At 39.0% G+C, this 23,240-nt stretch overlaps 1 protein-coding gene across 2 annotated transcripts in view; it reads right to left on the reverse strand.

The window, feature by feature from the left end:
- Nucleotides 1–23,240, reverse strand: part of NOTCH2 (notch receptor 2) — a 179,681-nt gene that overhangs the window by 116,813 nt on the left and 39,628 nt on the right. For both annotated transcript variants that reach the window (XM_027090961.1, XM_027090963.1), the window contains exon 2: nt 8,427–8,508. In XM_027090961.1, coding sequence (XP_026946762.1) covers nt 8,427–8,508 — 82 coding nt within the window. The remainder of the gene's footprint in view (nt 1–8,426; nt 8,509–23,240) is intronic.

A 23,240-nucleotide genomic window follows, 5' to 3' on the forward strand; every position in this document is an offset into this window, starting at 1 on the left:
GTACGGACGACGCTCTTCCGATCACATATATACACACACATACACATATACATACACACCCACACATATATATGCCTCATCTCCCCAACAAGATGGCAAGACATCAGAGGACTGCCACCATGTCTTACGCAGGAAAAACACAACATTCATTAGCAGACACTCCCAGTACAGGTACTTGTGAATAAGAAAGTCAGACAGCACAGGCCTCCTCTCGGCCTTTATGTCTGTTCACAACACCCAGCACAGTGCTCAATCATAGTAGTCAGCTCAATAAACGGCAGTTTGATGAATATTAAACTTTCCTTTGAAGAGTGCTATGGACTGAGTGTGCCCTCTCAAAATTCTTACGTTGAAACCAACATCCCCAATGTGATGACATTTGGAGCTGAGGCCTTTGAGAAATAATTAGGTAGATGAAATCATGAGGGTGGGGTCCTCATGATGGGATTAGTGCCCTTAAAAGGAGACAAGGGACCAGAGCTTTCTTTCCCTACCATGTGAGGATATAGTGAGAAGGTGGCCATCTACAAAGCAGAAAGCAGGTCCTCACAGGGAACCAAGTAAGCCAGCTCCTTGATCTTGGACTTCCCAACCTCCAGAACTGTGAAAATAAATGTCTGTTGGTTAAGCCACCTGGTCTGTGCAGACTGAGACAAAGAGTGAGGATCCTAAAGTGCCTCAGAGTCTTACTTTCAGAGTTCAGGACTATACATATAGTAACTGCAGGAAATTTACTGAATCTATACAGACTCAAGTGCCCTAAATGCTACTATTCTACATAAGGTCTAATCAGCCTCTTTTCTTATTAACCCCTACCTTCTCCTCATACTTATATGAAGAAAAGAAATGGATATAATGTTCCATTTGGATGTGTTTCCTGAGTAATACCACCTGTTACTTAAATAATGCCTTTATTAGTCTTTGCTTTCACTTTCTTTTCATAAAGACCTTTTCATAAACGTCCAAGTAGGAGACTGTTTAGGAGAAGAACATTTTAAACAGAAGATAACTGCATTAATAAGGGAAGGCTGAAGGCACCAGTATAAGAGTCAGTAATATATTTTTGGACACAGAGGATGAAGTGCTAGTGAAGATTATTGATGATGGATAAATAGGACATAGAAAACTTTGGGAAGCCCCAGACAAATTGTAAATTACCTTACATCGAGATGTAAAATAAAACACAACTAAGACAAATATGAAAACAAAACACTCACATAACACAAACACACACAAAACACACACACACACACACACACACACACACACTCTCACATGATGGGGTGGAAGAAACACTAAACTTCATTTCTACCTACAAAATTCCTAGCAACAGGATGCTGAGAAGAGGACTTAATGAAAACCCCCATCACGCCCACACATTTATGCTAGCTTAACAGAGAAAAAAGCACTTGGAAATTTTTAGATAATTACATTTTTATCACATTCTGACTTCTTCAACCCCTTTGTATTCAATCTTGCTAGCCCTGATGAAAGACAGATAGCCAAATTTTAAATGAAGGATTTAATTAATTACTCCAAATCGAGAAAGAGAAATGTTTCTCATCCTGCTTAGTCACAAGAAAAAAGGGGATAAAGGAATTACTATACGAAATTAATGGTGCTGACATGCCACAATGGAACAATGAGAAAGAAACTTCACTTAGGATTATGGTTAACCTGGGGATGGTGTTGAAAGAAGCCTCACTAAACTCCTATCTATTCATGCCAGGTTTGCGGGCCAAAATTAGTTGCTTTAACTTACTGGCAGTGACCCAAGACAGGCAAAAGGATACAGGCAGAGCCTAAGAACCACCTCCTCCTGCTTCTCTACCTAACACTGAAGTTTATAAAGCTTCCAACCTAAGAATAAAAATCAGCTGAAAAGAACATGAGAATTCTGTTGTTATATATTGATAAGAAGCTATTCATCAAGACTTCTTTTATGAAAAATTCCTCAGGGACACAACATATTTGTTAAAGGAGCTTTCAAGGACATAAGTGTTAATAAGAAGAATAGCTTAGTACTGTTAAAGGGTCCAGACCCCAAGTCCTAAACAAGGAAAGCCTCACAGGACATACATGTATCTATACATCTATAACTCGCAATGCAAGTATAAGGCACTATGTTTAACAACCTGTGGCTTCTGTGCTGGCAGCACCGTTTATCAGAAGTTGTAGAATTTAACCTGTCTGTCTCAGTTTCACAGGTGCATAAAATCTGCCTGGACTTGCTCATCTTCCATTAGGAAAAAGAAGGGAGATGTTTCAAGTTTTTAAGTTTAGTTTTCTCTACTAAAAAGCATTTTAGTACACAATATCCTCTACCCCCACCTTCACTGCTCTCTTCTTATATTTCATCTGCATTAATTGCACTGAACTTTCAAGTGCAAGGCCACTTCTCAGAATTGCAGCATTAGCCAAGCCTGGCCCACGTACACTCATGTAGCTACAAGCAAGTTCAATAGTATTGAACTAGTATTATGTAGTATTATGAGCTGCCCAGGCCTACCTATGTCTCTACTTTAAAATCAGGAACTATATATAGAGTTTTAATCATAATCCTGATCTGAAAATCTACCTTTTATACACTTTTTAATGTTCCACACTTCCTTTTCAGAAGGTCCTGTTTGAAATACCACTTTAAAATAGGTAATTTTGTCCCATTTTACTAATAAGCAAACTGAGACTCAGAGCAAAAGCAGATTTTCAAAGAGCACATCTCAGGTCAGATACTTAAGAGTTACGTGATCTTGGGCAAATTATTTAACCTCTCTGAGTTTCCATACACTCATTGGTAAAACAGGGATATCAAGACTCTCTACCTTACATGAGGACTAAAATAATACCTGTAAAGAGCTTAACTGAGCACACAGCCTAGTATGTAATAAGTGATTAATAAATATTAGCTAGCATAATATTCTTCAGCTTGCCAAAGATCCAATTACTGACAGGATTTAGGGCTCAAATTCAAGTCTATCTGGCATAGAAACCTGTCCTCTCCATGTCACCAAGCAGGGCTCTTCCAGATGCCTTAATCCACTCACCAGTGCCAGACTGAACCATACAGGAGCGTGGCACAAAAAAAAAAAAAATCAGCAGTACTGATTTTATCTTTTTTAAAAATTTGGATATTTTTAATCATAATTTTTGCATTCATTTTGATTTTTGAACTATTGCCTTAAAGTATTATTCACCTCAACTGAAGGAACCTTGCTGGCAGAACCAGTTTCAGCAGAAAAAGAGAAAGTGGTTTAACAGTTGATATTCTTCCCAGTGCATTTCTTTGATCTGATACTGCCCCTGAACAGCACTCACCAACAAGGTGAGTGAAAGGGGAAAATGCTGAGTCAGTCATGACTTTTGAAAATGCCTTTCTAGGGCAGTATGGCCACAACACAAACATTGATAACGCATCCTCTACTATAAGCAAGGCTCTGGAAGATTCTGAGTATCTCTGTTCTCTCGCAACTATACAGAAACTTATCAAGAGGACAAAGAAGGCGATGGCTCCAGTTTTCTTGGATGGCTTTTGGAGGCCTGGACCACCAACACTACTCTCTAATCCCGGCAAGGAAAATTGTTAGTTGTTAAAGTTTAACGTTTCTTATACCTAATAGATAAATTTTAGGTAAAATGTGACACAGTTATATTTTATAACATTTTCTATTTATAATAATTTACTTTAAGGACCTCCCTGGTGGCACACTGGTTGAGAGTCCGCCTGCCGATGAGGGGACACGGGTTCATGCCCCTGTCCGGGAGGATCCCACATGCCGCGGAGCGGCTGGGCCCGTGAGCCATGGCCGTTGGGCCTGCGCGTCCGGAGCCTGTGCTCCGCAGTGGGAGAGAGAGGCCACAACAGTGAGAGGCCCGCGTACCGCAAAAAAAAAAAAAAAAAAAAAAAAAAATGTAGTTTCTAGTTAGATACTTTGGCAAAAAGTACAGATTCTCAAATGCAATCACCTATGCACAGGAGCCTATATAGCTCATGCTGACTTTCCATTGTTTAACAAATATTGTGCTAGTTACCTCCTAAGTGGTATGTAGAAAACTTTGAAAGACTCCTTTAAGATTATAATTCTTACCATTAAAAGTAATGGCAGAGTAACTTAGATCAACTCACCCGTTCATAATAATTATAAACTCCAGACAAAATATTAAAGGTACCAGAGAGCAATCAAAGCGGGCAGAAATTACAAGGGATATGAGCCTCGAAGGAAAAAACAAACTACGTATATGAAACATGCATTTATACACCTTTTTCCCTGAAGAGTATTCCCCAGTTCGTGAAGCACAAGAGAAACAGAAAGCAAGCAGAGAATGCAAGTCTTACTGAGCTAAAGAGTCAAAGGTGTCTAGAATTGTCAAAGTAGCTGAAATTTGAGGAGGAGAAATCCTGGAAAAAACAGAACCACAGAGGAGGTAGCCCGAAAATATGTAATATAACTCCACAACAAGATGATATTTAGGAACACAATGGAAAGCAAGAGCTGGAAGGCTGAAAAGCTGAGCATGGTTCCAGGGAGTCAGAGGTTTTACTTTAAATCCTACCAAATTAGAGGGGCTTGGGATACACCCCAGAATATGGTAAAAACCTCACGCTTTTCACTGAACCCACTGAGGGGTCATACCTTGGGAGTAAGGATTATATCTAAAGCCCAAGTCTAGACCAAGACGCACCACCAGACTAAGAGCAAAACAGACCCCCCATAGCACAGCCCAAATAGCATCAAGGTGATCTTCCAGTAACATTCTTTAGTAGAAGATAAAGTTTAAAATGCATCACTCACAATGTCCAGAAAACAATAAAAACTACCATAAACATGAAGTAAAGGGAAACTGTACCCACAGTCGAGTTAAAGAGCTGTTTATGGAAACATGTCCAAAGACAACCCAGATGTTAAAGAACTGGCAAACAAGGATTTTAAATAACTATGATAAATGCGTCCTTAAAAATACACATTTTGTGAATTTTACAAATCATAACCTCACCCACCCCCAACATTCTAGTGAACTTGAGTTGCCCACGATTTTTAATCAAAGTGGGATTTGGAATGGTTTATATTTGAAAGCCTGAGAAAACAACTTGAAAGTGATTAATGACAGCCAAATTTAATTATATATTTACACCTCCCAGTAGGACAAGCGAGAGAATGAAATGCCTTACCTCTCTGTAGTGAGAGGGCTTTATTAAGATATGACAACAACTATTTAGGAGCAATAATTGAGTTTTATGCAAGATTACACCGTTTCTCCTTGTCTGGCTCCCAATCTAATCACAGACTGATAGAGTACTTAGACTCTTAACAGTTAGAAAAAACAGTTGAGCTGTGTACAAAACTAACCTTTAAAAGTACTTATCCTCATCTGTCAATGTGATCTTATCAAGGATTTCTATAACTTTCATAAACAACCATTATAATTTAGCTGAATCAATAACATTATGCTCTTTAAAGAGACAGTCAGATACCTTCTACTTTAAAACATTTTCCATTAACTCCTACCCACCCACCCCAGTAAAAAAAATTTGGCCTCAGCTTTCTTTTCCTAATCCACTAAGCAATCTCACGGATAAAAAGACAATCATATGTCCTGCATATCTGATGTAATTTTTATAAACCTTCTAAGTGTTCTAATATTTATTACCATTTTGTGAAAACAGTATTTACTGAGCAAGCTGGAGTAACTTCTTTCCCCAGGGAAAAAAAGCAAAGCTGGTGAAGATATACTGAAAGGTCTGCTAAATAAATGGTACTTTTACTTAAATTTTTCTTAACGTTCTGTGGAGGTTGGCTGGCATGGCACTGTAGGACGACTGATTTGGCTTCCCTGATATTGTTCTTGCTTTTCCTGTGTCCACTTATGTAGACACTGATACTCCTGAAGATGCTAACATTACTTTTATTGAAGTAGAGAAACGTTCTCTTTTTACAAGGTTTGTTGTTCACATCGGTCTCCCGAAAAGATGGCCTTGCCCATTTTATTCCCTTACTCTCCTTTTCTCTAGAAGCTTGTTTCCCTCACAACAGGGTTGGAAGACATCTGAGGGATGTCCAGGACTAAATCCAGAACTATATCCATAAGCAACCCACCCCATCAATAATTAACAAGTATCCAGGGACAGAATTCAGGCAGCTCCATTTTTGTCAATCACAAAGTGAGTTCCCTGTTTCCTAGCAATGCTTCTTCCAAAAACTAGGGTCAACTTTGTCTCTCTCACCTTGGTTGCAGAGTCTGAGACTAACAGCTCACAAATCTGTTTTCTCCCCGAAATGTCCCTTAGTGTCCATTCCTGGTAAGTGCTCAGAGATTGGTCTCCTCTACAGCCCTCGTTCCCCATGTCAGACCACAAATATGTAGGTCAACACTTAGAACGTATTTGAAATTCTCCCTGCATAAGTCACCAAGTTGAATTATCTCTAAATAGAACTAAATTGCCTCTCTGTGTAGTACTACCATCCTGAATGCTACATGAAGCCAACAAAATTCTCAGAGGAAAGGACAGTATCTACTTATTTAAGACAAACAGATTTAAAGACATGTGAGTGATATCTACTGAGCACCTTTGGTTCAAGAAACATATCGTTGAGCGCTAGCTACATACCAGGCACTGTACTAGGCATTAACTGTGCAAAAGCACACAAGACCAGGACTTCACACTCTAGTGGGAGAAACCAACACATCAACAAATGATCACAGTATAATGGGTTAACTACCACGAGAGAGATAAATAATAGAATAAAGCAGGTAACTAAGATGCCAAACCAGATGCCAAAGAGATTAACAAGATTTCAGTGGCCAATTCTAAGGTACCAAGTTCCTTTCCTTATTATCTCCAGTTGTGTTTCCATTCTTAGAGGAGACTACATCACATGTTTTTGGTTGGATTTTTTTTCCCAGCTAGAAAAACTAAGTGAACAGCCCATAATCAGTTACATAAAAAATTTCACTTCCAGTGTTATATTTATTCCAATCCAAACAACCTATTGTTAAGCTTTACTGTCATCACAGCTTAAAATATTTTCACTTTGGTGAAGAAAATTTTTTCTGACTTGGAAAATTCTTGTTCATAACATTAAAGAACTTAGATCCTGTTGTCAGAATAGACTTGATTGGAAAAATGTCATTATCATAGTTATGTTTTTCAGTTAAATATCCAGAAAAGAAACAAACCCATGTTGGATAAACTCACTTCAAATGCTTATCAAGGGCTTCCCTGGTGGCACAGTGGTTAAGAATCTGCCTGCCAATGCAGGGGACACAGGTTTGAGCCCTGTGTCCGGGAAGATCACACATTCCGCGGAGCAACTGAGCCCGTGCGCCACAACTACTGAGCCTGCGCTCTAGAGCCCGCGAGCCACAACTACTGAGCCTACATGCTACAACTACTGAAGCCCACGTGCTACAACTACTGAAGCCCACGTGCCTAGAGCCTGTGCTCCACAAGAGGAGCCCCCACACCGCAACGAAGAGTAGCCCCCGCTCGCCGCAACTAGAGAAAGCCTGTGCACAGCAACGAAGACCCAATGCAGCCCAAAATAAATTAATTAATTAATTAATTTTTAAAAAAATGCTTAGCAAGCAAATACTTCTACCAAAGCAAAGAACAAATATATCCCATAAAAGTGTTAAAGAAGATAAATGTTATATTGCCAAATCTTATTTTCCATTAAAGAAATAGAATGGAAACATGTTCCTATCAAAAATTTTCAATTGAGGTTGAAGAGGGAAAAAAATTATCCATAGGCAACCTAGAGAAGCAATTTATGAGATTACCTCACAGGTTTCCTCAAACAAAAAGTATGGCTACACTAGAGGCTGATCAGAGAGAAAGAAAAGAAATGCTCCTGAGGACTAGTCTAACCCCCAGTCCTATCTACTCCTCATCCTTATTCTTTTAAACCTATATAATGACGTTCAGCCACAGCCCCTGCTCCCCACCCCATCCCTACAAGCATGTCTGCATCTTCTCTCACAGTCTCTCTTTCAGAATTGATTTTTTATATTAGATAAAAGTTTCACATGGCTTTACTTAGTATTTCACTAGTATTTACTTACAGTAGGCAGAATTAAAGTTAACATCTATTTGGTTTGACTTTAAAACAAGATCACAGCTAACACGTTGAGAAGCGATTCTGAGGCTTTGCCTTAAACTGAAAATGTAAAAGAATGTACTCAGCTATATTTAACTAGCTACTCACTGAAAGTCTTTTTCATGATGAAAAAGATAAGACAGTAAGTTCTTATTAGCCATTTATCTGACATCCACATCCTCACCCCCCACAAAAACTACATCAGAAAAGTTAGAGAACCAGTAACATTTCACAGAGGTATTAAAAATAGAGCAGTATTACCAAATCTTGTCCAATTTCCTATTGAGGAAAAGTAAAATACATAAAGAAGGAAAAAAACAGAGAAAAACTTACTTGCAGTACCCTGTACCATTGTGGTAGGTAACACATATTCCTTCATTTACACAGGGCTCATAGCCGTCCCGACATTGCAATGCTAAAAACAAAAACAAATACACGTTAGAAATAAGTCACTAGTCATAACCCTCAGACATCAGAGAAACAGCATCCAATCTGGGTCAACATTCGTTCCCATATCCAACTTGATTTAGGTTTCCCTTTAGAGTTTTAATCATCTTTTTATCTTTTGGCTCCTGCAGTCATAGAAGTACAGAAGCTCATCCCAAGAGTCTCTTCCCATGATAACTGTTCTGTGGTCCGGAATGATCCTCTTAATTCTCTGTGCCTCTATCGCTCTGGCTGTTACATCCCTATTTCCCAATGATACTAAGAAAATTAAAGCTATACTATCCATGATATGCCATGAGCATCTTGGGATTTGGATACTTCAGATGAGCAATGTAAGGATTCATCAATGAATATTTAGGAAGACCTGGGTAGATACTAGGTCACCATGATATTAATGAATTACTTAAGCCTCAGGTGAAGTTTCAAAACAGGCCACTTCAAGAAATAATCAGAAACATCAATAATATTCATTCAACAAACTGTATTTGAGAGCCTAGTGTGTACCAGACACTACATTAGGATCCAGAGGAAAAAGGGGAAATGGAATTCATAGAGAAATGAATAAAACATAATCTCTAACTTTAAGGGGCTCACACAAAGATGGGGAGTAGACTATAAATAGAGATTGTAGAGGAGGGGGGATTAAAGCAAAAAAATGAGAAGTTAATTTTATATATATAAATAAAACAATAATTCTCAAATTCTTGAACCCTAGTCCCTTTAATAAAAAGGTACTTCATCATCTTAATCCCTCCCAAAAGCAGACTACCCAGAAATAAACAGCAATAGTAGAAACTTTCATTGATTTCAGCCAGAAGAGGAGGAGGGCCACCCAAAGCCTCGTTTGCTGGATAATTACAGTACCTTGATTGTTTAGCTTTTAGAGTTGGCATTTTCATCACCAAAATGCTTATCAAGAATACTAATAACAAGTGGAAGGGCGAGACAGAAAGAAAACTTGTCAAACAATAAAAATCAAAATTGAAGTCCATGAACTTTTTCTGGAAGATTATTAAGATCTTCATCTCCTAGGATGGTTCGTGTATAAATACCTGAAAGCAAAACTGAGAAGTCTCCACTTTTGAGTTTCCTCTGTGAGTACCACTCTATGAATAAACTGCAATATCAGAGGCTCTAGGTCTGCCCTTCCGGGGCATTAAAACCAGCTTCTTCTCACAGCAGGGCCCAGGCACAAGCTGGATGTTAGAACAGCTCCTCCATTAACAATTACTGCATAAGAGCCTTCTATTTGCCCAGTACTGTTATCAAGTGATGAAACCCTTTGAGAATGTTTACAAAAATCTCAGCTCTTAAGATGATAATATTTTTAAAAACTAGTGATAACAATAGCAGCTAACACATAGCACTTACTAAATACCAGGTATTGTTCTAAGCCCTTTACACAGACTAATTCAGTCTTCCCAACAACCCTATGAAGTAGTTAATTTCATTAAACCCATCCTACAGAAAGGATAAGTGACCCGCCTATGGTCACAACAGTGAGTGCAAGAACCAGAATTTGAACCTAGGGAGTCTGGATCTCATGAGAGAGTCTGTGCTCTTAACTACAGTAATACACTGCTTCCCACCATGTGACATTTTTCTTCTCAAGAGGGGCAAAATAGGTATTATTATACCCACATATTAGAAAGCGAAGGCCAAGGAAGTTAAGAGGCCTCCTCATGGGGCATTCCTCCATAGCACTAGCTGTGACACTGCTGGGCCTTACTGAGTCCAGCCCCGTCTCCATGACAGCTATTGGTATCACACAAGCAGTCACTAGGCTGCAGCCTGCGCAGGCATATTCAGGAAGAGGGTCATCTTGTTGTCCATATCCCACTTCCCTGTAGGGCTCAAATGCTCCCTCTTCCCACACTGATAAGCCCAATGCAACAACTATAATTAAAACAGTTAATGTCAGGTTATTTCCTCCATACCAAAGTTCTCAAACTGATTTTTTTATTCTCTTTAGACACTTTTATTAGTTTCAATGAGAACTTCCTGACTTTTTTTCTATTTGCTTTTTTCTTTAAATAGGAGAGGAATGTCCCGCAGGCCCAGAGCAAGCCACAGCTCTGGCCTCCCCCTGCAGGAATCCTGGGGCAGTGGAGGGAGTCAGGAGTCCTGAAACCCTGGATCTACCACAAACTAGCTGCACTACTGCAAGAAAAGCACAACCTCATGGGGGCTCAATTTCCCAACCTGTAAACCAAACTGGGGTAAACTAAATGCTGCTGAAGGATCCCCTGTGATCCAACAGTGACAACTCCCTCATTAAAAGTAGATGAATGGCATGCCTGGTACCTAGAGAAATCTATCCAGAAGGACAAAAGAAGCCAGCCACCCATGACTCAGAAAGCCATGGGTGCAAAAAAAAAAAAAAAATCACAGTCTGTTCCTATTAAGCATCTCGGAAAATCATCACAGTGACAGGTGCAGAGAAATACAAACAACCTAAGGTCAATATGTGGCAATCAATCTAGAAAATAACTTCACAGCCTAGCCTTCGTGAACCAATCAAATTCAGGGACCAAAAAGGAGGTAGGCTCACAAGGCTAATAATTAATGCCGTTTGGCTAATCCGTAGGATCATGCTACCTTGAACCTTTAACATTTACTAAGCCACGGTTCTCAAACTTTAGTGTGTGTCAGAATCATCTGGAGGGCTTGTTAAAACACAGATTGCTGGACTCCACCCCCCGCCACCCCGGTTTCTGAGTGAGTCAGTCTAAAGGGGGCCTGGGAATGTGCATGCCTAACAAGTTCCCAGGTGATGCTGATGCTGTGACTCTGAGGAGCCACACTTGGACACAACTCCTGTACTAAGGCACGGTGGTCCACTTTAAGGAATCCCCTGAGACTACATAATCCACCAGAAGCCCTGGATGATGTAGACGACAATGTATTGCCTGGAAGAATAACAGCAACGACAACCAAGTAAAATTTGAGACTCACAACTTTGCTCAGAGGCTATTTCTAAATGAATACTGTAATTATTTGTCATAAATATAGAAGTTAAAACTTTGATAACTAAAAACCATGACAGTGAGGCTGGGAAAGATCTCATTTCAAAATTCAATTTACTTTTTTCCCAACGTAAAACACTTCAATTTAACAATAAAATTAAAAGCAGCTTTATATTTGTAAAGTAAAAAAAGTTCCATCATACCAGTTAGACATTAAACTGATGTTTTAATAGACTCAGAGAAACCGGTCACTCACAAAAGGAGTGACTTTTTCCCGAATTTTCATCTAAGCTACAGAGGTTACTCAATAAATGCTGGCTGACGAATATCAGTCTCATATATGTACGTGCCCCCTGCCCCCAAAAAGGGCAAAAACAAAAAGAAGCAGTGGATTCCAATTTCATCACTCCATCACTTGGCAATGTGACACAATATCTAGAATATTTCCAATTTTCACACATTTTCTCTACTGCATATTTGGGGACTAGTCTTCCAATACTCAGAAATATATTTACAGATGGAATTCCCCAGAGGTCCAGGGGTTAGCACTCCACACTTTCACTGCCGAGGGCACGGGTTCAATCCCTGGTCGGGGAACTAAGATCCCACAAGCCTCAGGGAGCAGCCAAATTCATTTAAAAAAAAGTACTTACAGAGCATCTACTATGTGAGGTGCAGGCCCTGATGTCAGGGAAACCATGGTTAACATAATAAAGTCCCTGTCCTCATGAACCTTATTTCTACTAGGGAAAGACAGATAATGAATAAGTAAATTTATTTATTATCTCACAGCGGTTAAGTGATAGATTCTATTGGAAACAGAACCCAGTTATGGGATACAACGTAATCAGGAAGGCTGGAGGTGTAGGGACCTACTTTAGATAAAGTGACTAGGAAAGGCCTCTCTCAGGTGGTTTCCTTTGAGCTAAGACTTAAATGAACAAGAATCATGAAGATATAGGGAAACAGTGATCCCAAGCAGAGGAAACAGCAAGCGTAAAGGCCTGGAGAGGGAATGAGACTGGTATTCCATGTCTGTATGGCTAGAAATTATTAAACAACAGGGAGGGTAATAGGAAACAGCAAGGAAGGCAGGCAGGGGTTAGATTACGGCTTCTGCTCTAAGGGTGAGCATGAACTACTGGGCTGCTCTAAGCAAGGGAGGCAACACAACCAGATCTGTGTTTGAAAAAAGTCAAGACTGTAAAATGTTCCAGTGTGTGAAGGCTTTTCTTCCTTTCTTATATAAGCTTATGAAAGTCACCCCATTTTAGACTAGGCCAAAGCCACCCATTTTCTCAGCTCCCCCGCAAATGGTAAGGACTTTATTCTAATCCCATCTAACCTCCCAGAATGACAATGTTACAAGGGTCAGTCCACCACTCGCTAATCTGCAGTGGCTTTCAGTTCTTACTCAGTTTTCAGAACTTATTCTCAGCTTGGCTTCAGAAGAACCAGTTGAGAGGTGGATGCAGTACCTTCGGTAGGTACAGAGCCAAGCTTGGCACCTTTTCTTCCAGGGACGAGTCATTCCTTCCTTCTTCCAGTCGAAGCCCTCACCCTGGCCTTCAAGATCGCAGCCTACATTATGCACCCAGCACTTCACCTCGAACCGCTTTGAATGCAGCCTCTTGCTTGAACAGACCATTGTGAACTCAGTTCCTTGCCTCCACTAGTATCTCAGCTTCCTCTGATTGCCACTTCCCCTTTACTATCTAAATTCTGCTCCTTCCTCCCAGGCCCAGCTCACCTTCTGCCTGGCCCACAAAGCTTCCCCTGGACGGTTCTGTCCTCACAGGCCAACCCCTACCCTTGGAACACTCATAACTCACAATTTAGCATTTAATTCTGTACTGTCTCCTAACTCTCTCTGTTTTTACACGTTTAAGTTCCTAGATGACAGAAACCATTTCTTCTCTTCTGTGTATGTGAGGCAATATAGTTTAGTGATTGAAAGCATAAATGCTGAAATCAGGATCTCAGCTGGAATTCCAGCCCCACCGTTTACTGTCTATCTCTGTATCCTCTTTGTACTTTCATTTCTTCATGTACAAAATAATCTCTCAGAGCCCTGGCAAGAATGAACCAAATTAATACATTTAAAGAGCCTAGAACAATGCCTGACACATAGTAAGAGCTCAAAAAAGGACTGCTCACATAGTAGGTACTTAAATTCTTTGTAATTGATTCCATGATAAACGGTGGCTTTAGAGGAACTTGTTGTATCAGTCAAACCCCAGTTTAACAAACTGAGAAATCTGGAAAAATAGAAGAGCCCTAAGCAATTTAGGACATATCAATAAATGGAATAAATTCTTCCCAGTTGCCACCAATAAAGGTCTAGTAAAAGATATCCTGAACTACTACAAAAAAAGTCACTCACTGCTCAAAAAAAAAAAAAAAAAAAAAAAAAAACACTGCCAGCAAAAAAAAAAAAAAAAAAAAAAAAGTATAGCACTGCAAGCATAGGGAGAAGTGATTCATGAAAGGTAAAGTAACACTATATATGAGCAAAAATGTCATTCAGTGTTAACATGGTGCTTTTGCTACTTGTTGAACGACTACTCTGAGTATGGCCCTCTACCTAGCACTGCATGAAAAGCAAACAGGGACAAAACAAACGATTCCTATTCTCATGGTGCACACAATCTAGGTAAGTTAGGAACAGGGACAGACAGAAAATGACCAACCCAAATGACTCTAAGATAAATAGGAGTAAAATAAAAATTGTTTTTACTGTATACCTCTAGCAGACCCTCTCAATATCAATTTCAGAATCACTCCAGAAAGAACCTTTAAGAAATACAACACAAACCTTTGTTGTTGAGCAGTGAGTATAACTCAGTCCAGACAAGGTTCTAGTAAAGTTTATCAGCCTCATTTATATATAAATACTGCAAACAACAGAATAAACTGTCATTGATTTTTACCAGTTCCAGTGCCTAAGGAATTTGCCCATTTAGGGACAGGCCCAAGATCTCCAGACTTAATGGAATTGTCCTTAAAACTTCCTCTAGGCATTTACCTAGGTTTTCCAGGGCTTTTCAGTATCATGCCAGCTACATATCACTGGTTTAAAAGCCTCCCTTTGTTTTAGGAATCTCTAACATGAGTAATTAAGTCTGCACCCCAGCCGGTGTAATCTGAGCAGCCTTCAAACGTGTTTCACTTGTTGCATTAACATGTAATCGTTTTAAATTGGCATTACTTGTTGCTTTGCAGCCTCTTCAAATAAGCCTCTGTTGTCTGTCTCACATGATTTTTTTCATATCCTGCTCCCTCTGTCTGCAGGATGGCATCTGTTTGCGCTTTTACGTCCCCTGATGACTCAAAAGACATTTTAATGCCTTGAATGGCTGGGGTTCCTAAAATATGTGAAGAGGAGGCATAGAGGGCCCCTTTAATCTTCTTTTCAACGTTTATGCAAATTTCAAGTAGCAGCATTTGAGAAAGATGAAGTCTGAGTTTATGCCCTAGGACCTTGGCTGTGGCCGGCTGCTATTGCTTCAGGCACATGGTGCTGGAAGAGGCTCAGTAAAATGAACAAAGCAAAGTTTTCTAAAATGACTGCTTGCATTATTACCAAAAATAGGAGAATTGAGGGCAGACAGGGAGACATCAGGGATTTGCAATAAGTCTCGCAGCACCCTGCAATTTCAAACAACAAAGCTTTCGCTAAATTTTTTATTCCATTTTTTGGGATTAAGCCATGGAAAAAAAAAAAAAAAAATCCAAACAAACAGAAGAAGTGCAGAAGCTTCAAATCCCAAGTAGTACATTTAAAGAAAAACAAAATGGAGAAACATCTGTCTTCCTCCTTGAAATCTGCCTTGATTAAAAGGCACATCAATGAAACAAGGGAGATATTAATTTTATTTTCCTGATAGCGTTCTGAGGATTTCTATGCCCCTTAAAGGTATCATCTAATAGAACATTTGTTTTCTACTTAAGAGATGATAATACCAGATCCACAGAAATTAAGGCTTAAGCTATAAGATTCATAGCAAAATATTACTACTTTTCAAAAGCAGGAATGCCTTGATTTAAGAAAATATAACCAACAAAAAACTGAATTTACAAATAACGTAAGGGTATTTTTTTAATTATTAATAGCATTTTTAGTTTTATAAAGATATTCATCCCAGTGAGTTGGTGAATCCATAGTAATCTTTCATTTTAAAAATTCCAATTTTTGTCCTATTTTATAATGTTGGATTTATCGCAAAAAACAAAATTTGGCACATTTGCTGTACTATGTTAACATATATTATGCACTGTGTTTTTTTCTTTTTCTTTTATTTTGCTGTATTTTTAAAGACTGCAGAAAAAATTTACTTATGAGTTAAATTTTAATTTCTTAGTTTTGGGGATGAAAATGGACTTCCTCTTCCATATGAAATGCAAGATATGAAAAATACACATATACTTATAAATCACGTGACCAATTTGTTAATAATCGTCTCTACACACACATTCTTCCACCTGGAAAATACTTCCCCTCCCTTTCTTCCTTCTCCATCTTGCTAACTCCTACTTATATTTCAATTCACGAATAAAGCATTACCTTCCTTAAGAAGCCCTCAGAGACCCTCCAGTCTGATTTACATGTCCCTCCTTGTACTCCCCTTACATCTTGGGCAGATGCATTATAAATACAGGCTCACCAATTTCTCTCTACCTCTGAGCAAATTCCCTAAAGGCAGTGACCATGATTGGCTCATCTTTGTATAACCAGGACCTAGAACAGTGCCTGGAATGCAGCAGGTATACTCAATATTCATAAAATATTCAATGAACTAACTATCTCTAATTTTGACAAAACCCTTTAACAAACTCAACAATCAGTTTATGTGTTTAAAATATTCCAAGGCTCCAATTTTAATAAGCATGGGGATACTCAAATGTGACTGTGCCTAATAATTCTGATATCATACTGTGTAAGGAGTAGAAAAGTAAAATATGGAGGAAAAAATGGTGCAAATTCCCTGGCCTTTAACAGGGATGAAAAGTTGAGAAAGTGGAACCATACTTTTTAATCTTCACAAACCTAAAACATCTTTGGAAGTTCCTATCTTAAAATTTGCATGAATAGAGAAACACCCTCCCCCGTGAATCTTAAGCCATGTGTATTATGGTAAGAATTGATTTAAATGGTTTGAACGGAAGCCAAATAATTTACATCTAAACGGCAAATGCAGAAAACAGGCATAAAAATTCCAAGTGAATGCTAAGCTAAGATAGTATGCTTTTTTTTTTTTAAACATCTTTATTGGAGTATAATTGCTTTACAACGGTGTGTTAGTTTCTGCTTTATAACAAAGTGAATCAGCTATACACATACATATATCCCCATATCTCTTCCCTCTTGCGTCTCCCTCCCTCCCACCCTCCCTATCCCACCCCTCTAGGTGGTCACAAAGCACAGAGCTGATCTCCCTGTGCTATGCGGCTGCTTCCCACTAGCTATCTATTTTACGTTTGGTAGTGTACATATGTCCATGCCACTCTCTCACTTTGTCCCAGCTTACCCTTCCCCCTCCCCGTGTCCTCAAGTCCATTCTCTACGCCTGCAAATTATTCCCATCCTGCCCCTAGGTTCTTCATGACCTTTTTTTTCTTATTTTTTTTAGATTCCATATATATGTGTTAGCATACAGTATTTGTTTTTCTCTTTCTGACTTTACTTCACTCTGTATGACAGACTCTAGGTCCAACCACCTCACTACACATAACGCAATTTCGTTTCTTTTTATGGCTGAGTAATATTCCATTATATATATGTGCCACATCTTCTTTATCCATTCATCTGTTGATGGACACTTAGGTTGGTTCCATGTCCTGGCTATTGTAAATAGAGCCTCAATGAACTTTGTGGTACATGACTCTTTTTCAATTATGGTTTTCTCTGGGTATATGCTCAGTAGTGGGATTGCTGGGTAATCTGGTAGTTCTATTTTTAGTTTTTTAAGGAACCTCCATACTGTTCTCCATAGTGGCTGTAACAATTTACATTCCCATCAACAGTGCAACAGGGTTCCCTTTTCTCCACACCCTCTCCAGCATTTATTGTTTGTAGATTTTTTGATGATGGTTATTCTGACTGGTGTGAGGTGATACTTCATTGAAGTTTTGATTTGTGTTTCTCTAATGACGAATGATGTTGAGCATTCTTTGTGTTTGTTGGCAATCTGTATATCTTCTTTGGAGAAATGTCTATTTAGGTCTTCTGCCCATTTTTGGATTGGGTTGTTTGATTTTTTGTTATTGAGCTGCATGAGCTGGTTGTAACTTTTGGAGATTAATCCTTTGTCAGTTGCTTCATTTGCAAATATTTTCTCCCATTCTGAGGGTTGTCTTTTGGTCTTGTTTATGGTTTCCTTTGCTGTGCAAAAGCTTTTAAGTTTCATTAGTCCCATTTGTTCATTTTTGTTTTTATTTCCATTACTCTAGGAGGTGGGTCAAAAAGGATCTTGCTGTGATTTATGTCATAGAGTGTTCTGCCTATGTTTTCTTCTAAGAGTTTGATGGTGTCTGGCCTAACATTTAGGTCTTTAATCCATTTTGAGTTTATTTTTGTGTATGGTGTTAGGGAGTGTTCTCATTTCATTCTTTTACATGTAGCTGTCCAGTTTTCCCAGCACCACTTATTGAAGAGGCTGTCTTTTCTCCATTGTATATTTTGCCTCCTTCATCAAAAATAAGGTGACCATATGTGCATGGGTTTATCTCTGGGCTTTCTATCCTGTTCCATTGATCTATATTTCTGTTTTTTGTGCCAGTACCATACTGTCTTGATTACTGTAGCTTTGTAGTATAGTCTGAAGTCAGGGAGCCTGATTCCTCCAGCTCTGTTTTTCTTTCTCAAGATTGCTTTGGCTATTCAGGGTCTTTGTTTCCATACAAATTGTGAAATTTTTTGTTCTAGTTCTGGGAAAAATGCCCTTGGTAGTTTGATAGGGATTGCACTGAATCTGTAGATTGCTTTGGATAGTATAGTCATTTTCACAATGTTGATTCTTCCAATCCAAGAACATGGTATATCTCTCCATCTGTTTGTATCATCTTTAATTTCTTTCATCAGTGTCTTAGAGTGATAGTATGCTTTTATTCTACAGTACCATTTTCCCCATGGGTAGATACACTGACACACATCCACAAAACAATAAGCACCAATATGGTCCAAAATAGCTCCAATGTATTTCTTCACTGTAAGTATCTAACCCTTTGTAAAATGACACTGACCAAAATAGTTACAAGGTTTTCATGTCCAAAAGGGTCAGGATCTTAGTGTAATAAAACCCAACACAGGGTAAGAAGTTATATCATATTTGGAGTTAAATTATTCTCCACACAAAGGACTATATATTTCTGTACTACTTAGTGGTCATAAAAGGCCAGTCTGAAGTATTATTCCATTGTCTTATATCTTCTATTATCTGTTCTGTTCTATGGTCTCTATCTGTTCTATTATCAGAGACAAACTCTGCCTGTCACCAATTTCCTGTGCTTTTAGTAAACACTCCCTTTGTAAAATTTGTAAAAGACTACATTGTTAAGCACAGCTCCATTTTTCAAAAAACCCTTAACTTCAAATACATGCTTTTAAGTACCCTTGCCGGAAAAGAATTTTATAAATATATATAATTTTCTTGATACCCACCCAAAAGAAACAAAGTGTTCCTTTAGCTTAAATTGTTCAGAATGCTTTTTAAATGGAGTAGACAATTTCTACTGTTTGTTAATTTAGAGGTAGACCCTAAAAAGAAAGAATAAGGGACAAAATTATGTCGAAAGTGAAAATGGAAAAATCTAAATTGTTATATGTTATTATATAAAATCATGGAAACTTCCCAAAACCAAATGGGGAAAACCCAGGGAACAACTTCAGATTTCCCCATAGGCATCCTTCCCCACAGGAAGGATTTTTTTAAATCGTTGGCTGGTAACAGTAAATGTTACTCCTAAGAATCAAGTCACTGGAACACCATAATCAGTGTATTACGCTAATGGATGATAGAAGGTCTGAATCTTTTTTTTTTTTTTTTTTTTTTTTTTTTGCAGTACGCGGGCCTCTCACTGTTGTGGCCTCTCCCGCTGCAGAGCACAGGCTCTGGACGCGCAGGCTCAGCGGCCATGGCTCACGGGCCCAGCCGCTCCGAGGCATGCGGGATCCTCCCAGACCGGGTCACGAAACCGCGTCCCCTGCATCAGCAGGCAGACCCGCAACCACTGCGCCACCAGGCAAGCCCGGTCTGAATATTTATACAAAGTCGCACTAAATGTTCTGAAGTCAGGGTTTGCACAGGCTCAGTTCCTAACATTTGGGTCATTTCTATATTATTATCTGGGTCACTGAGGTTCTATATCTTCAGCCAAAAGTAAACCCTATTCACCTGTGGACAATATTCAATTCAAACTTCCTTCACACATCACTGAGAACTGTCTAAACCCAAGAGCTCAAAAGGTTCTAAACTGTAGGCTCATACCCAGAATATCCCAGATAAGCAGAGAAACCAGCACTGTGAGGAAAATACCTAAATCTGGAGATGGTAAATGCATATCGTTCCCATTTCCAGAGAACATGCCTGGGGCAACAACCTTGGAACAGGAGAAGGTAACAGAAGGAAAATAATCTTTATTAAATATCAAGGGTAAAAGAAAACATGAAATACAGCCCCAAACTTCCATTTTTATGTAGTTTTGTTTTCAATCCCTCCCTTCTTTTGTTTCTTCAAACACAAATCTATGCCAACTCATGCAAACAAAACTTTGGCCCCATGGTCAACAGAAAAGAATAATAATAATGCATGTTTAAAAATATTTGATGAAGAGCTGATAATTTCAATGTTCAATCAATCCCTCTGAAAAACCCTAGTCCTCTAACTCCATAAAACTTTCAACTACTCACATTCTTTCTTTACTGTGTATGTAAGCAAGAATTTATCTCTAAGACTACTTAGACTTCTGTGGAGTTAACACCAGTCATTTGAATAACAACAGCCCAGCATACTAATAGTCACAATTTGGCCTGCAAATGCTCATGTCCATTCTTGCTCATCTAACTGTTGCTGGATGAGCCAAGAAAGACAGCAAACAGAAAATCTTGTATACAGGCTTATCTCATTTTACTGCATTTTGCTTTATTGCATTTTTACAAATTAAAGGTTTGTGGTAACCATGCATGGAACCAATCTGTCATGCCATTTTTCTAATGGCTATTCCTCACTTCATGTCTCTGTGTCACATTTTGGTAATTTTCACAAAATTTCAAATTTTTTCATTATCATTGTATTTGTTATGATAAGCTGTGATCAGTGATTGTTGATGTTTCTACTTTAATTGTTTTGGGGTGCCATGAACTGTGTCCATGTAAGACAGTGAACTTAATAAATGTGTGTGTTCTGACCACTTCCCCAACCAGCTATTCTCCTATCTTCCTCCCTCTCCTCAGGCTTCTATAGTCCCTGAGACACAACAAAAGTGAAATTAGGTCAGTTAATAACTCTGCAATGACCTCTAAGTGTTCAAGTGAAAGGAAGAGTCACACGTCTCTCACTTTATATCAAAAGCTAAAAATGATTAAGCTTAGTGAGGAAGGCATGTTGAAAGCCAAGATAGGCTGAAAGCTGGGCCTCCTGCACCAAACACTTAGCCAAGTTGTGAATACAAAAGAAAAGTTCTTGAAGGAAATTAAAAGTGCTTCTCCAGTGAACACACAAATAATAAGAAAGTGTAACAGCCTTATTGCTGATATGGAGAAAGTTTTAGTGGTCTGGATAGAAGAACAAACCAGCCACAATATTCCCTTAAGTCAAATCTAATCCAGAGCAAGGCTCCAACTCTCTTCATTTCTATGAAGGCTGAGAGAAGTGATGAAGCTGCAGAAGAAAAGTTTGAAGCTAGCAGAGGCTGGTTTAAGGAAAGGTTTAAGGAAAGAAGTCATCTCCTTAACGTAAAAGCAGAAGGTGAAACAGCAAGTGCTGAGCAGAAGTTGCAGCAACTTATCCAGAAGACTTAGCTAAGATAATTAATGAAGGTGCTACACTAAACAACAGGTTTTCAGTATAGATGAAACATCCCTGTATTGGAAGAAGATGCCATCTAGGACTTTCACAGCTAGAGAGAAGTCAACGCCTGGCTTCAGAGCTTCAAAAAACAGGCTCTTTTGTTAGGGGTTAATATAGCTGGTAACTTTAAGTTGAAACCAATGCTTATTTACTGAATACTACTCCAAAAATCCTAGAGCCCTTAAGAATTATGCTAAATCTACTCTGCCTGTGCTCCATAAATGGACCGACACAGCCTAGGTAAGAGTACACCCATTTCCAACATGGCTTACGGAATGTTCTAAGCCCACCGTTGAGACCTACTACTCAGAAAAATAGAGTCCTTTCAAAATATTACTGCTCAATAACAGTGCACCTAGTTACCCAAGAGCTCTGATGGACATGTGCTATGAGATTAATGTTGTTTTCATTGCTACTAACACAACATCCTTTCTGCAGCCCATGGATCAATAAGTAATTTTGACTTTCAAGTCTTATTATTTAAAAAATACATTTTGTAAGGCTATAGCTGCCATAGATAGAGATTTCTCTGATGGATCTGGGCACGGAAATTGAAAACCTCCTAGAAAGGATTCACCATTCTAAATATTATTGAGCTCATTTGTGATTCGTGGTAAGAGGTCAAAGTATCAGCATTAAAAGGAGCTTGGAAGAAGTTGATTCAAACCCTCTTGGATGACTTTGAGGGGTTCAAGACTTCAGTGGAAGTCCTGCACTCCAGGAGGCTAGCACCAGCCCCAAAGCCCCCTCAAGCCAAACAGTCAATTGCATGGGAAGCCTACCCTTCCCTCCAGCTGGCCCACAGCTACTGCATGAGACATGGCCTTGCAGTCAACCAGGCCAGGGACCAGCCCCACTTATCAGCATGCACACAGGAGTTATCCCTGCCACAACAGTAGGGTGCACAGAGCCCACATAGGAGACACCCCCAGAACATATAGCTCTGGTAATCAGAGTGGAGCATGTTGCTAGGCCTTATCACACATCCCCTACATAAGGCCACTTCTCCAATAACGGGAAACATAACTGACTTACTTAACACATAGAAATAAACATGGAGAATTGGGCAAAATGAGGAGATGGAGGATATGTTCCAAAGGATGGAACAAGACAAAATCTCAGTAAAAGAACTAAACAAAGTGGAGATAAGCAACCTGCCCAATAAAGAGTTCAAGGTAATGATCATAAAGATGCTCAACAAGCTCAGGAGAAGAATGGATGAACACTGCGAGAATTTTACCAAAGAGTTACAAAATATAAAGAAGAACCAAACAGAGCTGAAGAATACAATAACTGAAATAAAAAAATACAATGGAAGGAATCAACAGTGGATTAGATGATACAGAAGAACAGATCAACAATCTGAAAGACAGAGTAGTGGAAATCACTGAAGCTAAACAGAAAAAAAGGAAAACAACTTTTAAAAATGAGGACCATTTAAGAGACCTCTGGGACAATATCAAGAATACTGATTTTGCATGACAGGGGTCCCGGAAGAAACAGAGGGAGAGAAAGGAGCAGAGAACTTATTTGAAGATTAATAGCTGAAAACTTCCCTAAACTGGGGGTGGAAACAGACATCCAAGTCCAGGAAGCAAAGAGAGTCCCAAACAAAATGAACCCAAAGAGGTCCACACCAAGGGACACTATAATTAAAATGGCAAAAA

This window comes from Aethalodelphis obliquidens, unplaced genomic scaffold (assembly GCF_003676395.1).
Source record: "Aethalodelphis obliquidens isolate GAN/ISIS:26980383/991018 unplaced genomic scaffold, ASM367639v1 scaffold70, whole genome shotgun sequence".
Classification (NCBI taxonomy): Eukaryota; Metazoa; Chordata; class Mammalia; order Artiodactyla; family Delphinidae; genus Aethalodelphis; species Aethalodelphis obliquidens.